Source organism: Pseudogymnoascus destructans (assembly GCF_001641265.1).
Source record: "Pseudogymnoascus destructans isolate 20631-21 unplaced genomic scaffold scaffold_4, whole genome shotgun sequence".
NCBI classification, from domain to species: Eukaryota; Fungi; Ascomycota; class Leotiomycetes; order Thelebolales; family Thelebolaceae; genus Pseudogymnoascus; species Pseudogymnoascus destructans.
The window spans coordinates 224,148-241,842 of record NW_020167523.1 but is presented as its reverse complement, the minus strand read 5'-3'; the positions used below and the strand labels follow the sequence as shown (position 1 = coordinate 241,842).

The following is a 17,695-nucleotide window of genomic DNA, read 5'->3' as shown; positions in this document are numbered from 1 at the left end:
CAGTGAGGTGTTAACCTCTGACTTACCCCTGAGTTCCCAGACTCAACATTTGTTGCAACTTGTCTGAACCACTTCACTACATCACACACCTGGTTGCTGCGTTGTGGAATAGTCTAAGCTACGACCCTTTGGCTCTGTTTTCTAAGACAGTGTGTTGTCTTAGTAAATTCATCCCTTCCTTGGGTGGCTAGATTCTCACATCTGGTGCACCCACCATTACATTGAGCTGCAGTACTGACCAAGGGTGCTGCGATTATGTAATCAGGAATTGTCATCGTCGCTTCCGAGTCAATCGTCGGGAATCATTGGTCACAGAAGTTGGCAGGCTCAAAAAGCAGATTGATCGAGAGCCATGGGGTTTCGTACGGAAAATTCAAGCCCCATGGGGCTTGATGTAATGGTGGGTGCACCAGATGTGAGAATCTAGGCACCCAAGGAAGGGATGAATTTACTAAGACAACACACTGTCTTAGGAAACAGAGCCAAAGGGTTGTAGCTTAGACTATTCCACAACGCAGCAATCAGGTGTATGATGTGGTGAAGTGGTTTAGACAAGTTGCAACAAATGTTGAGTCTGAGAACTCAGGGGTAAGTCAGAGGTTAGCACCTCACTGATTCAAAAACAGAGAATAACAAGATCAATGCTTGGAAGCTTGGAAAAGACGTAGAAGTATGTGCTAGTCGATTTACTGTATTGCCTGCTTGCCCTTTCTTAAGGAAAGGGCAATCCTATTTATGCCAAAGGAGTGTAGTTCTCTCATTTTCCATGACTTTCCATGACTAACCAGGCTTGGTAAATGTATTAGAAATCAAGTGCGACCCACAACTAGCTTGCTAATCATGTAGTGAACGTAAGAAAATCCCATAGAACCATCTCTTGGGTTCCTAGCCTATAGGAAGTGAAAAGGAGGTCCAAGGTCAGAGTACCTATAGATAAATTATGTCATAACTTAACCAATCTTGTGGGTAACTAAGGAGCGATGACGTGTAATGAATCATAGAGGGTTGTAGAAGCTTCTAGAGCTATCGTTCATGTTCCTAGGCCTCTAGTTGGTAGATATATGCCATGTGGTAGTATTGGCCCACCCCCTTAAGGAGGATATTTTCTTAAGAACTTGTTCAATGAGTGTCCAAATGATATGCCGTGATGTATGTAGCATAAACAGATGTAGTAGAAGAGTTTGCAGCAATCGTATTGCTTCTGTTGTTGGTGTGATAAGCCAAGATATGTATGGTGACTTGTAGGTTTGAGGAGGAGATTTCTAAGTTTGCTCTTGAGTTTGATAGCAAACTGAGTGCAACAAATGTCAGTATGACATGATCCCCCTTTTAAGGACGTTTGTGGGCTGTCTGCTTGCCCTTTAGCCAGGTGGCTTTCTTAGAAAGAAATTCTAGAATGAGCTTAGATGCATTTTTTAGATTTCTCTTAGGCTCCCAAGTGTTGTCACTTGTAGGATAGCCTTTCCACTTAACGAGGAAGTAGTCCTGACCTCTAAGTGTCTTTTTGTCAAGGATAGACTCTACTTCATATTCTGGTTGATCCAAGATCAGAACAGGAGGTGGAGGAGACTGAAGTGGTCTTAAGGAACTTTCTTGTGCCTTAGACAAGAGAGATGCATGGAAGACATTATGGATAGTCCAAGTAGGTGGTAATGCAAGCTCGAAAGCATTCTTGCCAATAGTCCTTGTGATCTTAAAAGGTCCAAGTCTTTTAGTATCAAGTTTGTTTGAAGGTCTAGTAGTTGTGATATGTCTTCTAGACAAAAAGACTTGATCACCAACTTTGAATTGTGGTGCAACCACCCCCCTGTTAAAGGCCTGAGCCTGCTCGTCTTGTGCACGCTGTATTTGAACCTTGAGATAGTCCTGGAGGCCCTTAAGGTAGATGATTCTTTCAGTAGCAGAAGGGTTTTTGAAATTTTCAGGACAATTCAGTTCTGCCACTTCAAACCTAGGGTGATAACCATAGTTTGCATAGAAAGGTGTCTCTTTTGTGGTGTTAGAGACTGTGTTGTTGTAAGCAAATTCTGCAAGATGGAGAAGATCTGCCCAGTTGTCTTGAGCATAGTTTGTATAAATTCTTAGATATTGTTCAAGTACAGAGTTGACTCTCTCTGTCTGGCCATCTGTTTGAGGGTGATAAGCTGTAGAGAAGCGTTGTTCCATGTTTAAGAGTTTAGAGAACTCCTTAAAAAAGTTTGAAGTGAAAACTGCTCCCCTATCTGAGATCCAGTGTCCAGGAATTCCATGATATTTAAAGACCACCTTGAGGAATAGCCACGCAAGTTCAGAAGCTGTGATAGTCTCATTGCAAGGCTCAAAGTGTGCCATTTTTGTGAGCCTTTCTACCACCACAAGGATAGAGTCATAAGGGGTAGCACCCCCTTTTGGGATAGAAGGAGGCAACTTGACTATAAAGTCAATGGATATGGAGTCCCATGGGCGTTCTGGTATAGGTAGAGGCTGCAAGAGGCCATAGGGCTTTTGCCGTGTAGGCTTGTTCAAGTTGCAAGTAGTGCAAGAAGATATATAGTCTTGAAGAGTAGTCCTTAGACTAGGCCAGTAGAACTTTCTTGTTAGAAGTTCATAAGTTTTTGCAAAGCCAAAGTGCCCTGCAGCTGGAGCATCATGAAACTGCTGTAGGAGGTGTAGCTGTAATCGTTTATCCCTTGGGACATAGATATAGTTCTTGAATAAGAGAAGTCCATGCTGATTTTTTGAGAAATTCTGTAGTCCAACTTTCTCAAGAGAGGAACCTTTCTTCTGGAGGTATTCCAAAGTTCTTTTCGCAAAGGGATCATGGTTGTAAGCATCTTTGAATGCTTTAAGAAGTGTTGCTGAGGGTGTATAGTCTTTAAAGGTCTCTGGTTCCTGAGAAGAGGTAATGGGGGCAACTTGGTCTTGAGGGGATAAGTTTACCCCTAAGTCCTCTGTAGTACTAGGGTTGCTTAAAGATGCTGCTATAAGCTTTGCTGAGTCTAGCAGAGCCTTTGTATTGCTAGTTTTAGCAGAATCTTGGTAGTCATGTCTTCTTGAGAGGAGATCTGCTCTTTGATTCTTGGCCCCTGAGACATGTTTTATAACAAAGTCAAAACCTCCTAGTTGTTCAGACCACCTTGCTTGTCGTCGATTGAGCTGTTCAGTGGTTGTAAAGGTCAAGAGATTTGAATGGTCACTGTAAATAGTGATAGGATAGTTTGCCCCTTCAAGGTAGCATCTCCAATGCTTTAGAGAACATACTATGGCAAGCAGTTCCTTGTCTGTAATGGGATAGTTTTGTTCAGCTGCTGATAGCTTTCTTGAGTAAAATGCCACAGGCTGTAGCTCTTCTTGTTTGTCTTTTGGAGCTTGGTATAAGATTCCAGAAATGGCAAAATCTGAGGCATCTGTCTCAAGAGTGGCAGGTTTCAAGGGGTTAAAGTGTAGTAACATTTTCCCTTCTTTAAATTCTCCTTTAAGAGCATCGAAAGCATCTTGCTGTGTCTTATCCCAGTGATACAAAGTGTCCTTGTGAAGTAATTGAGTAAGGGGTAAAGCCAAGGATGTATATCTTGGTATAAACCTCCTGTAATAGTTGGCAAACCCAAGGAAAGACTGAACCTCTTTAATGCTGGAAGGAATAGGCCACGTTTGTACTGCTTTTGTCTTTTCAGGGTCCATCTGAATGCCTTCTGTTGAAATTCTATGTCCTAAGAAATCAACTTGAGACATATGGAAAAGACATTTCTCAAGTTTGCAACAGAGTTGTGCTTGAGATAGCTTCTCTAAGACTTGTCTAACATGTAGAACATGCTCTTGAGTGTCTAAAGAGTATATAAGAATGTCGTCTAAGTAGACAACAACAAAGATATCCAAGTAAGGTCTTAGAATATCATTCATGAGAGCTTGGAAAGAAGCAGGTGCATTGGCAAGCCCAAAAGGCATTACCTGGTATTCAAAATGACCATAGCGTGTTCTGAATGCTGTCTTCCACTCATCACCTTCCTTGATGCGTATCAGGTTATAAGCTCCCCTGAGATCTAACTTGGTAAAGATCCTTGCTGAAGAGAGCCTATCTATGAGCTCAGGGATAAGGGGTAAAGCATATCTGTTTTTAACAGTGACTGCATTAAGGCCCCTATAATCAACACAGAGACGCAAGGAGCCATCTTTCTTCTTGACAAAGAGAATGGGAGCTCCTGCTGGTGAGGAAGAAGTTCTGATAAAGCCAGAACTAAGGTTCTCATCTAGGTATTCTCTGAGAGTTTTCAGCTCTAATTCAGATAGAGAGTAGATAGGGCCGTAGGGAGGCATTGAGCCTTCTGCGAGTGGTATCTCATGGTCATAAGGCTGGTGCTTTGGCAGAATTGATGCCTTTGCCTTGTCAAAAAGATGTTGGTAGTCTTGGTATGCTAAAGGCAAAATGACCTCCTGAGATGATTTCTCCAAATCTGAAGTAGCTGCTATCTCCAGGACAGGTTGGAAAGGTTTAACCCATATCAGAGATGATATATCGTCCATAGTTTGGTCAAAATCCTTGATCTGGGACAAGTTTGAGTCTTGGACCTGAATAGGGGTAACTGAGGCTTGAAGGGTTTTTTCAGTATTGAGCTCAGGATTTGAGCTAAACCCAAGCGATAAATGCTTCCAATTGATAGTTGGATCATGCCTTTGAAGCCATGGAAGACCTAGGATAACTGGGTACTTCATTGGTATAACATCTAAAGAGATGGTGTCTGAAAATGTTGATTTTCCTAGGGGAATCTCAAGTTTGAGTACTGGGGTGTTGCAGGTAATGGAACCTGAACTGATAGGAGTTCCATCAATGACTCGGAGCAACTCTGGAGTGCGTTTGGGAATTGTAGGTAACTGGTGTGTCAAGATGAGGTCTTGAGATATAAAGTTGCCTGTTGCCCCTGAGTCTATCATAGCCCTTGTAGACAACACCTGTTGTTTGAAATGGAGTTGAATAGGAATTAACAGGTGTGTGAGACTCTGAGAAAGCACCATCGACACATCTTTGTTGTCTAGGGGAGAAGTTATAGTCTCAGTTGAAGTTGTGCCTGCTAGGGATTTTTCAAGTTTTTCAGGAATAGCAGTTGTGACTGTGTCTGAGGCTGCTATATGTTTTGAATCAGCACTCCCTCGTGCTGAATAGCACTCCTGAATTCTGTGTCCCCCTTTGCCACAGTATAAACAAAGGTTGTTGTCCATTCTGTGTTTTCTTTCTTGAGGGGTAAGTTTACCCCTTTTCAGTTTTTGAGGGTATCCTGTAGGCTGAGGTGCTGGATTTGCTGTAGATCTCTTTATAGAGGCGTCTAAGTCCATAGGTTCAGGTGCTGAGTCCTTAGCAGTTGGTGTAGAGGTGTAATTGTTGAAATTTCTTGTTGGATGCCAGTCTTGGTTCTTCTCCTTTCTTCTTTCAAAAAGCCTATCATCAAGTCTGACAGCTTTCTCTATAAGCGTTTGAAGTGTTGTAGGGCGTTCTTCTTTGCTGAGTTCATCCTTAATAGAGCTCTTGAGCCCTTGGTAGTAAGTGAAGACTAAGGCTTCTTCATTCCAAGTCAAGTGAGAAGTGATTCTCCTAAATTCTGTTGTATACTGAGCAGCAGAGGTCTTTTGACATAGCTTCTGTAGCTCTCTTTCTGCTGTAGCAGTTTCGTTGATGTCTCCAAAGGTCCTGGTAAGTTCCTCTTGAAACTGGTCATAAGAGGTAATCAAAGGTGTAGTGGTATTTTGGTTGTTGCCACTAAGTCTTCTAAGATATGGCTCAAAGAAGTTGAATGCAGATCCACGGAGGTAGCTGGCAGCAAAATAGATCTTCTGAATGTCTGAGGTGAACTGATGAGGCCTGAGGGTGAAGTAGATGTCCAGTTGCATAAGAAATCCCTTCAACTTCCTCCTGTCTCCATGGTATAAATCTGGTGTTTGCACTTTAGGAAGTGCACCTGGGGTACTCGAAATAGCCAGAGGAGCTGTGGGAAACTCTGTATGATGTGTCTGAGTTGAACATTGTGTTGCTGAAGTGTTGGCTTGAAAGGTGTTTTCCAAATTCTCAAGTTTGTTTGCTATAGTTTGTATAAAGGCAAACAGTTGTTGCATCTGCTGTTCAGCAGTAGTTGTAGGAGCTTGGTCCTCCTCCATTGTAGTATCGAAGTGCTGCTATAGAAATAGTTGAAGCTTGAAGCAGACAAGGTGTAATGGTGTGTGCACCAGATATGAGAATCTAGCCACCCAAGGAAGGGATGAATTTACTAAGACAACACACTGTCTTAGGAAACAGAGCCAAAGGGTTGTAGCTTAGACTATTCCACAACGCAGCAATCAGGTGTATGATGTGGTGAAGTGGTTTAGACAAGTTGCAACAAATGTTGAGTCTGAGAACTCAGGGGTAAGTCAGAGGTTAGCACCTCACTGATTCAAAAACAGAGAATAACAAGATCAATGCTTGGAAGCTTGGAAAAGACGTAGAAGTATGTGCTAGTCGATTTACTGTATTGACTGCTTGCCCTTTCTTAAGGAAAGGGCAATCCTATTTATGCCAAAGGAGTGTAGTTCTCTCATTTTCCATGACTTTCCATGACTAACCAGGCTTGGTAAATGTATTAGAAATCAAGTGCGACCCACAACTAGCTTGCTAATCATGTAGTGAACGTAAGAGAATCCCATAGAACCATCTCTTGGGTTCCTAGCCTATAGGAAGTGAAAAGGAGGTCCAAGGTCAGAGTACCTATAGATAAATTATGTCATAACTTAACCAATCTTGTGGGTAACTAAGGAGCGATGACGTGTAATGAATCATAGAGGGTTGTAGAAGCTTCTAGAGCTATCGTTCATGTTCCTAGGCCTCTAGTTGGTAGATATATGCCATGTGGTAGTATTGGCCCACCCCCTTAAGGAGGAGATTTTCTTAATAACTTGTTCAATGAGTGTTCAAATGATATGCCGTGATGTATGTAGCATAAACAGATGTAGTAGAAGAGTTTGCAGCAATCGTTGAGTAGTATTGCTTCTGTTGTTGGTGTGATAAGCCAAGATATGTATGGTGACTTGTAGGTTTGAGGAGGAGATTTCTAAGTTTGCTCTTGAGTTTGATAGCAAACTGAGTGCAACGAATGTCAGTATGACAGAGCGGGTATTCAAACGACGACATTGCAATCCAATACCTTATGCATTTTATCCAACTATCTGCAGAGCATATGGCACCAGATGATACTCGCCTCTTATTACTTGACGGCCATGACTCTCATAAAGCAGAGTACTTTCTTACATTAGCAGAAGAGCATAACATTGTTATTTGCTGCCTTCCTGCTCATACAACACATCTATTACAACATCTCTGATCGATGTATCGGTTCATGATTTCTGTCTGCCCGTCAGTCTGCTTATGATAGGCAGTCGACAGCTTAACCTTAACGCCGATAATTCGACAGAAGTCTTGCCAAAAGGATGATACGAATTGGGGTCCGCGGTCGCTTACAATCGACTCCGGAGTGTGTCCGAATCGGTATATCCATTCGATGAACAATTGCGCCATCTGCCGGGCAGTTGTGGTTTTGTAGCAAGGTATTGTCACCAAACTCTTTCCGAGTCGGTCCATAAACACTAAGATGCTATCGTATCCATGCTTGTCCCTTGGGAACTCCTTGAAGTCCATGGTGAGGTGTTGCATAGGGTATTCAGGTACGGGTAGTGGGTGTAGAAATCCTTGTTGCTTAGTGACATTGGTGTGAGAAAGCCGGCATGTCACGCAGTTTCGTACATACTGCAAACAGTCCGCTTCCATCCCGACCCAATGATACTTTGGGGCGAGCAATTGGTAGGTTTTCCTGCCACTTGGATGTGCTGACGACACTTGATCGTGCGCTTCCCGGATCAGTTTCGTACATAGGTCGGTGTGGCGATTCACACATAGGCGGCCTTTGTACAGGAGGAGCTGGTCGTTCATCGCGAATCCGTCTGGTAGGGGTTGTTTCGCGCGAGTCTCGGTGAACGACTTCCGATTGTCCGCACATAGCGCCTCTATTAAATTGAAGGGCACCTGGGGCTTGGGGGTGTCCATCAAATTAATGGATGCTATGTAGCTCTCGACAAGTTCGGTGCTGATTCGAGGGTGCAGGCGGCTTGGACCTAACAATACCCTCGCCCTACTATCAAGTTTGACTTTCTGCTGCGTTACCAAGTCCTGGTCTCTTCGGCTCAGAATATCAGCCTTCTGGTTATTCTTGCCCGCGGTGTACGTAATGCAGAAGTTGAAGTCGGAGATAGCTCCATCCATCGAACCTGCTTCACGGTGAGAACCTTGGTAGACATGAAATATTCCAGCAAACGGTGGTCAGTGTACACGTCGACTCGGTGGCGCACCGAAGCCAACTCGGGCCTCCATTTTCCGAAGGCCTTTACTATTGCGAATAGTTCCTTGTCATGGATCTCCCAATTGATCTCATGTCCGGATAGGACATGACTGTAAAAGCTTACGGGGTACCATCGCTTGTCAGGGTGTTCTTGAGACAGGACAATAGCTACCACTCCATCAGAGGAGTCGGTCTCCAGCTTCGTAGGCAATTCGGGGTTGAAGTGGTGAAGTGCCTGTACCGCTAAAAGTTGTCGTCGCAATTCCTCGAACGCATCCTCACATTCGTATGTCCCGGAACGGCTCCGAGGGACTAGTGATGGTGGTGAGGGGCTTTGCTATTTTGCCAAAATTACGAATGAATTGTCTATATAGAAGCCACAGAATCCCAGGTAGGACTTCACACCCGTAACAGTGGTCGGTCGGATCCAGTTACGAAGGGGTTCAATTTTGTCAGGGTCCGCTTCGACACCGGAGGTAGTGAGAACGTAACCCAAGTATTTTGTCCTGGTGATGTTGAACTCGCATTTGTTCAAATTGGCTTGGAGTCCAGCTTCTCGGAGACACTGTAGGACCTTATGCACATGCTCTATGTGTTCCCTAGGGTCCTCTGAATAGATTAGGATGTCGTCTAAGTATGCGCTACAGAAGTCGTCTAAGTATTGCATCAGGACGTCATTCATATAACACTTATAGGATCCATAGCGAGTCTGAAAGGTCGTGTACTCTTCCGAGTCGGGGTGCATCCATGTATGATGGAAGGCTTGTCTGATATCTAGCTTCGTGAAGATTTTTGCTTTTGACACCCGTCCTAGTAGTTCGTCGATACGCGGGATGGGGTAGGGATCGTTCCGGGTGAGACCATTTAACTTCCGGTAATCGATGCAAAATCTTAATTTGCCATCCGCTTTCTTTACGAATAGGATAGGGGACGCGAAGGGGCTGTTGCTGTTGATGATGAATCCCTTTTCCAGGTTTTCCAGCAGGTATTGCTTGGTAGCCTTAAGCTCTTCGGTGCCCTGTCGATATAACGTGCGTGCATAACGAATGATACAACATAACGAATGATACACTACCTTGAATTCACACAACTCCTCTAGTAAAGAGTAAATCCCTTCACAACAAAAGATGCCGCAGAGAAACGATGAACGCCAAGTTATATTAGCTCTTCAGGCGATGCAAAATGACCCTAAGCTAAGTGCTCGAGCTGCTGGAAAGCTCTATTCTGTCAATCATCAGAAGCTTAGTCATCATAAGCATGGTATGCATTCATGACGTGATATTTCTGCCAAGTTGCAGAAAATGACCGACTTAGAGGAATCAATCCTTGTCCAGTATATTCTCGACCTAGCTGCTAAAGGATTTCCTCCCCGATTGTCTGTTGTGGGAGATATTGCAAATCGACTTCCCACGACTCGCGACGCGTTACCTGTCAAGACGCGCTGGGCTTCCAACTTTGTTAAACGTCGCATAGAACTCAAAACAAGGTTCCAGCGCAAATACGACTATCAGAGGGCTAAATGCGAAGACCCAGTAATTATTCGTAGCTGGTTTGAGCTTGTGCGAAACACAATTGTGAAGTACGGCATCCACGATGCAGATATTTACAACTTCGATGAGACAGGGTTTATGATGGGCATTATTTCAACTGCAACAGTGGTAACAAGCTCTGATGGACGTACGAAGGCAAAAAAAGTACAGCCTGGCAATCGTGAATGGGCTACAGTAATACAGGGTGTTAATTCCCAAGGCTGGGCGATTCCACCATTTATTATTGTTGCAGGCAAAAACCACATCACGTCTTGGTATGAAAACAGCGGATTTCCACCAAACTGGGTAATTGCTGTTACAGATAATGGTTGGACAACAAATGAGAAAGGCATGGATTGGATCCGACATTTCGAGAAGCATACAAAACCTCGAACTGTAGCTGGTTATCGTTTGTTGATCGTTGATGGTCATGAAAGCCATCATTCAGACGAATTCGAGGAATACTGCAAGGAAAACAATATTATCACTCTATGTATGCCAGCTCATTCTTCTCATATCCTCCAACCACTCGATGTTGGGTGTTTTGGCCCACTGAAAAGGGCTTATGGGCAGCAAATCGAAAACATGATGCAGGCTCCAATCACACATATTACGAAGGATGACTTCTTTCCCGCATTTCACGCTGCTTTCTTTATTGCAATGACTGAAAACAACATCCGAGGAGGCTTCCGAGGCACTGGGCTTTTCCCATTTGATCCTGATAGTGTGGTTTCTATGCTTGATCTCAGATTTAGAACCCCGACACCACAAAACTCCCGCCCTAGCACCGCTCAACCTTGGGTTTCCCAGACACCAAATAACCAAAATGAAGCCTTATCACAGACAGCTTTCATTAAAAATCGAATGGCACATCATCAAAATAGCTCACCAACCTCTATTTACAATGCTGTTGACCAATTTGCAAAGGGAGCCTGCTACTGGGGCGAGCGGATCACAGCCGCGAATCCTGATCCCCACCGCCCCCCTGACCTCCGCAACCCCGCTTCACTCCGGCCATCAAACGTTGCGAATACCCCGGACCAGTTCGCGGCCCTCCTGAATCGTCTCCAGCAGCATACCTGCAGCCCTGCGTACTGCCTGCGGACGAAGAAGGCGGGGGCGGCCGCGCGGTGCCGCTTCTTCTACCCGCGCCCGCTCGCAACCCGACCTGCGGTGACAAAGTCGATCAATCAGAAGAGCTACACGTTCGCGCCAGTCCGCAACCAGGCGGTCCTGAACCAGTGCGCGCCAGTAATCACGCTGGGCTGGCTCGCAAATACGGACATCCAGCCGTCAACTACCCTTAATGGGATCCTCACGTACCTCGGAAAGTACGTATCGAAGCCGGAGAAGTCTTCCGCATCGTACACTGAGCTGCAGGCGCAGGTCCTACCGTACGTAAACGCGCGGGCGCCCCTCCTCTGATTCGTGTCAAAGCTCTTTAACAAGCTCGTTGGCGAACGCGACTGGTCTGCGCAGGAGGTCAGCCACGTCCTCCTCGAACTGCCATCTCAAGACGCGACCTGCCAGGTCGTCACGCTCGACTGCCGGCCCGCTCAGGTCCAGAACGACATGATCACAGTCGAGGACGACACGGTCACGGCCAGGCGGTCCCCGCTGCAGCGCTACCAGGACCGCATGATAGACCAGGTCGGCCCAGCCTTGGCTGCGGTCTGCCTCTTCGACTGGCTCCGGGCCTGGAATTGGCAGACCTAGACGGAGCGGCCGCGCGCCCGGTTGCGGGTCATCAACTACTTCCCGCTCTATTCGGGCGACCCGATTTCAGACCAGTACGACGACTACTGCCGCGTTCGGCTCATGCTCCACCACCCGTTCAGCTGTCTCGCGGACCTGCTGTCGTTCGACGGGCACCATTACGGCTCGTACGCGACCGCCTCCTATGCCTGCGTGTGTCTCCACACACACCCGGACGACTACTACACGGACGTGATCCCTGATGATCCAGATGCGGTCGAGAGCGAGTATGAGGAATCGGACCGCAGCGAGTGCGACGGGCCGCTTGCAGACTTTGAGGCTTTTGCGCGCCGGCGGCCAGGGGACCACGACCTGACCTGCACCTCGACGGACGACCTGGGGAGCCGCGAGATAGACTGCGCGTACGACTGGACGTCTCATGTCGGCCGCGATGTGGTGCTGCCAGCAACCTGGGACCTGTTCAGGTGCCAGCACGCATCCGAGCAGGCTGTTACGGTCGATTCGGACCCGGGACTGCTCAACCCTGAGCAGCGGAAGCTCTACGACGTCGTTACAGCCCAGTACGCGCAGGAGCTCACTCTGCTTCAGCCGCCTGCACTCCTCCTGAACGTTGACGGGGTTGCGGGATCCGGTAAGACATTTACGGTCCTGAAGATCTGTGCCCGACTCCAGGAGCTCGCGCAGCAGGCTGGGCACGCGAATCCGGTTCTCCGTGCGGCCCCCACAGGTGTCGCAGCTTTCAACATTGTGGGCCGCACGCTCCACAACCTCTTCCGGCTACCCGTAAAGCAGAAGAGGGCGGATCTCGCAAATGGTACCCTCCAGGCCCTCCAGGCGCTCTTTGCCGGTGTGCGGTTCGTCATCATCGATGAGAAGTCCATGCTGGACCTCCATATCCTCTCGCTAATCGACAACCGGCTGCGGCTGATCTTTCCGGACCGCGCGGACGCGCCCTTTGGCGGGCTGAACGTCCTGCTCTGCGGCGACTTCTTCCAGCTGCCACCAGTTGGTGGCCGCGCGCTCTTTACGGTCTCCGTGAAGGTCCCAGCTGCTATTAAGGGCCAGCTCCTGTACCGGGCCCTAGACCGCACAGCCCGCCTCACGCAGGTGATGCGGCTGCAGGGCGAGGACGATACTTCGATCCGGTTCCGGACGGCCTTGGGGGAGTTGCGGGAGTCGCGGCTGTCGCACGCGAGCTGGGACCTCCTCTGCACCCGTGTTCAGAACCAGCTGGCACCGGGGGAGGTTGACACCTTCCAGTCCGCCTTGCAGCTCTACTACACAAAGGTCGAGGTCCGGGAGCGCAATTACCGCCAGCTTGCGGCCACGAGCCGGCCCGTTAAGCGGCTGCTGTCGACTCACACGGGCCGCAACGCGTCAAAGGCGTCTGCGGACGAGTCCGACAACCTCCCAACCGAGGTGCTCATCAGTGTGGGCGCGCGGGTCATGCTCACGGCCAACCTCTGGACCGAGAAGGGGCTCGTGAATGGTTCCATCGGCTCTGTCGAGGATATCGTGTGGGAGACAGGCCTAGACCCATCCGTAAGTCTACCGTCAGTGCTGTTTGTGCGCTTTGGCGACTATTCTGGCCCGGATTTCCCTCTATACCCGTCCAAGGTTGTGCCGATCTATCATGTTGCCCGTCAGTTTGAGTTTAAGGGGGCTGCTTGCACCCGTACACAGTTTCCGCTGCAGCTTGCGTACGCGCTCACGGTCCACAAGAGCCAGGGTCTTACGCTAGCACGGGTCGTACTAGATATCAACCAGAAGGAGCACTGCCTTGGCCTGTCGTACGTAGCTATATCGCGGGTGAAGGCTCTGCACGGGCTAATGTTTGAAGCCCCTTTTGATTACAGTCACTTTGCGGCCCGGGACTCCCCTGTAGCCAGAGATCGCGACTTAGATATGTGTTTTAGGAGTAGACAGCTAGTATAATGTAACAGGCTATCTTACAAGCCTGCAAGTGCCATGGGCGTGGTGCAATTGCGCGATTCGGCCAAACGGCCAGCAGCAGACATGTTACAGGCCGTTTACAGACCAGGCGCAGTTTGTACCTGCTGTACAGGAGTTTACAGATCAGTTCTGGCTTTTACTAACCCTAGAGAATAAAACAATAATAACTGTAACATAGAAATGAAGAATGCAAGCTTTCTACCCGCTGTATCTCCCTTTACAGCTCCTAGTTATTTAGGCTACGTGATTCTAACATCACATGATAATCACGACAAGTTAAGTTGTAGTAGGATCAATAAGAATCATTAAAATGTCTACTGTGGCTTATGTGGGGTTTTCACCATGTCGAAGGTAACCTAACCCCCCCAATCTTAGAAAGGATTGGTCTATGGTCGCGCCCATTCCAAGGCCTCCACGGAAGGTAAATTCTATAGCACTTTTCTTCTTCTTCCACTGACCCTTTAACAAGAGTAGCTATAGTGGGGCGAGAGAGCTGCCATAGTAGTGTGTTAATGCTCGCAGCACCACGATCGTCACAGCCATTTGTAATAAAGAAAGCCTCATATTTGAGTGTAAAAGAACGTGGTAAAATAGAAAGCTATTCATCATGCAACAGATCAACCCACAACCCATTTCTTCTCAACTAGCTCAAAGTTCCAAAAGTAATTCATTTCCTCGTTAGTTGGTGATTTTCCCAGTAGAAATCTATCCAGTTTAGACCGTTTTGTCGGATCCACCGTCGGGTCCTGTGGGCTTAGCTCGTCGTCTAGTCGGATACTAACTGTATCGTGAAATGTTACATGTATCTCGTCGGGAGATTCTGAGTGGACGTGGACAATTGCGGCGGCTATAATATCATTTGGGTCCATCGCGAAGCGGAAAATAAGCCCTATCCTGTCCCCTTTAGGAAATTTCAATGTCGGCTTAGAAGGTTGGCCCACATCTAGGGAACGTATGACACTGTACTTTATCTTTCCGTCTGTTATGGTCGCTGTATCCCATGGAATTTCATAATATTTCCCAGTTGCATCTTTTGCTTCTAATTTATGTGGCTGCGTGTTTAGCTTGAATTCCATATCAAGTGTCAACAGAATCCCTGGTCGTGTGACTCGCAATTCTAGCTCGTCCACCGAGCGTGGCGTTACTCCACCCCCAAGCTCCTTTGGATACACATCGTTTGGTGCCCACCGCAACCCCGGGGTCAGCAGACGTGATGACCTCAAAAAGAGAAATTCAAGCGGAATTACCCTCTGCTTCCGAATCCAGGCCTCCATTCTCTCTTCTTTCTTTAGTTGCACTATCTCACTTAGAGTACCAGAGTTTCTTGCCATATCCAGACTAGAGACGAAGATTATGAGCCTATCAGAAGCTCGGGTTGTTGATCGGGCGGCTAACTCGTTCCATGTGGTAATCATATTCAACTTTTGGTCCAAAAATCCCATATATGTCCCGAAAAATCTTTGTTGTATCTGTCCTTTGATGCACTTGAGTAGAGAGAAGGATTCCGCGTATTGGCCATGCGGCGTGGCTCCCCATGTGGCCATTGACTCTACTGATTCATCCGTAACTTTGAGAAAATCGTTAAGCAGGTCGAGAAGCTTGTCCTCTTGGATCTCCCCAGGAGAGCTAAACAGTCCCATGGGGTTCAAGCCCTGAAACCCCTTTAGTTTAAGAGTGCCGTTCAACTTGCACCAGTTGTTGAAAGAACGGAGTTTTCCTATGTAAAATGAAGTGAATTGATACAGCCCGTCAAGCTCGTCGAACTCAAAGGATTCGACTATGTCTACCAGACGATTCCCTACCTTGATCCGTAGATGGTAGGTGCTTCTTTCGCGCTCGAGAAAGGTCCAGCATCGGCCTTTCCATGACGACAGTTCCAGGCGCAGGAAAATCTCCGTACTTGACGCGGTGTTCGGTAAGCTCTCTAGTCCGGCGTCCAAGGCGATGGTGTAGAACGAGCCGGAGTAGACATCGTTGATTTGAGTGATGGCGATCTTGCGAGACTCCTTATTATGCGGTATGCATATTGTATCCATCCATAGATTTACCTTTTGATATTGACCGCTAGCTTTTAGAGTGTCGAGCCACTTGTCTACATGCTCTTCAGCCATAGACTCCATAACTTCCCGTACCTCCTTCACTTTCTGTAGTGCCAGAGGGTCTACTCCCGTGGATTCCATTCGTTTTTTGGCCATGTCCATTGGATTAAGAAAGCTGTTCATCCAATCGGGCTTCGCGTGCTTCAGAGGCCATTCCTCAAGCATGCGAAATATTTTCAGGAGTTCGCAGTGTGGCAAGGCGTTTCCATGTGGGTTTCCCAGCCCATCAGACCATACATGAGAGATGGCTATATAATGGGGAACATTGCCAGAATGTGTCACTTCGGTGTTCAGCTTGCCATCAGGCCCAAGTGATAGGGAAACAATTGGTATTTTCCCTTGCATGATCAGATCGTGTAAGCTCTGTGAGTCTATTTCGACGTCGCCACAGGTGCCGTCGCATTCTGGTGTATGTTTTGTCCGATAGGTGCTTTCGTCTTCGATAGTAAACGTTTCACATATTTTACCCGTGCATTTCGTGTGATTGTGGTGTCTGTCCAAGTGCGAATCAATCGCAGAGGCATAGTACGGGGTCAATGGGGTAAGATAGTGAAATGATTTCGGTGCCATCGACTTGCACCAGCCGGAAATTTCCAAACACTCGTCGTGATCGCCTAGCCGTTCAGTGGCATTCATGTATATTTTCCAATACCAAATCATGGCTGCTTGTATCGTACGTGCCAGAATCTGCACCGATGCGGAAACCCGAAGGAGATGATGTCTGTCCCTGTGCCAGCGCCTCTTCAACATATGTTCGAGGAACCCCTTTGTTTTACTGAGGCGCTGAGTCCGCTCAGCTTCTCCAAGACTGTTCAAATGGCCTGCCCAGCTCGATATATAGTCATTCAACTTCGTCGTACATAGGACCCATTCCCCATCAGCTCGCTCTATTACGAACTCCAAAGTCGGTATTGGCTTATCAAAGGCCAGCACCTCATTGATGGCTCCAAAATAATACTTGTTCTGGACAAAGATTGCAGCTTCCAAGTCAGGATAGTTGGAAAAATCGTAGACATGCTTCTTAGCAGACCAAAGTCGATCCTCATCGATGGATCTACACCTTTCCTGCTTGCGAGACCCAAGTTTAAGCTTCAGCATTAGCTTCTCTGCTAGAGGTGTCAGTGTTTCATCTAAAATATCCATTAGCCGTAAATACTTTGCCATGATATAATATCTACTTACTAGGATCCATAAGATGGTCTTTCCACTCGTTGAACTCATTGCCTATATGTAGACGTTGATCTTCCAGCCAGAAGAAGGGAAAATCATCAAAATCTTTCTCTGAAAGACGATACCGTGCGTCATCCTTTGGTTGGACAATCAACGGCAGCTGAGCGGCATCGTAATCCTCCAAGGTCAGCGCCGGGAAGTCTGGCCACGGCTTCTGCGTGGAGGAAAGTATCGGAAAATGATCCATATTACAAGTTAGACACGCTTGTTTCGCAGCGCTTTGCTTTGACTGGTGGTAGTGTTGAGATCGTCGGAGTTGTAGTAAGGCTTATTTTGTCCCAGACAGCGGCTGCCGTTATAGATGGGTGTTGGTGGTCTTAAAGATAACGGTGCGGGGCAGGCAGGCATTAAAGATTACCCCGAAGCCCTATCATCAAGGGTACAACAGCTGAGAATTTAATCACGTAAGAAACCCAAAACCTTACATGCCTATCTATCCTAGTTACAGTCGTCTGCAGCTTGTGCTGTATTGCTACCTTACCTTTTACTTGTGAGGATCCGTAAGGGAGGAGACTCAGCCGCGCAATGCCAACCCTAACGCTGATTGGTTAGATGGGAGAATTGAGGGTCAGAACGTGTCAAGTGTCAGTCAGGATGCCGCTGTTCCCTTAGTTCCAGGGCCCGAAACGTTAGCGGACCAGAGTAACCTAAACTCCCGACCTAGTGTACGGAGTAGATACTCTACTCTTGATTCTTTGCCTATAGCTCCTTACAATATATCGTATATCGTACACCTTTTGGCGTTGCACTTTGACCCTCCCTCCTACCCTCCATGCCATCTACTTCTAGTACTTGGTGGCTTAGCCAATTAAGTCCCGTGACTACTGGGGCTGAA

The 17,695-nt window shown here is 47.2% G+C and overlaps 1 protein-coding gene across 1 annotated transcript; it reads right to left on the bottom strand.

Moving 5' to 3' along the window:
- Positions 1-14,087: 14,087 nt before the first annotated feature.
- On the bottom strand, positions 14,088-17,331 carry VC83_01842 (uncharacterized protein). The gene is made up of 2 exons (XM_024465514.1): positions 16,813-17,331; positions 14,088-16,760 (listed from the first exon to the last, which is right to left on the bottom strand). The coding sequence occupies exons 1-2, from the start codon at positions 17,045-17,047 to the stop codon at positions 14,149-14,151; spliced, it is 2,847 nt and encodes a 948-aa protein (XP_024326933.1). The 5' UTR covers positions 17,048-17,331; the 3' UTR covers positions 14,088-14,148.
- Between the last annotated feature and the right edge of the window lie 364 nt (positions 17,332-17,695).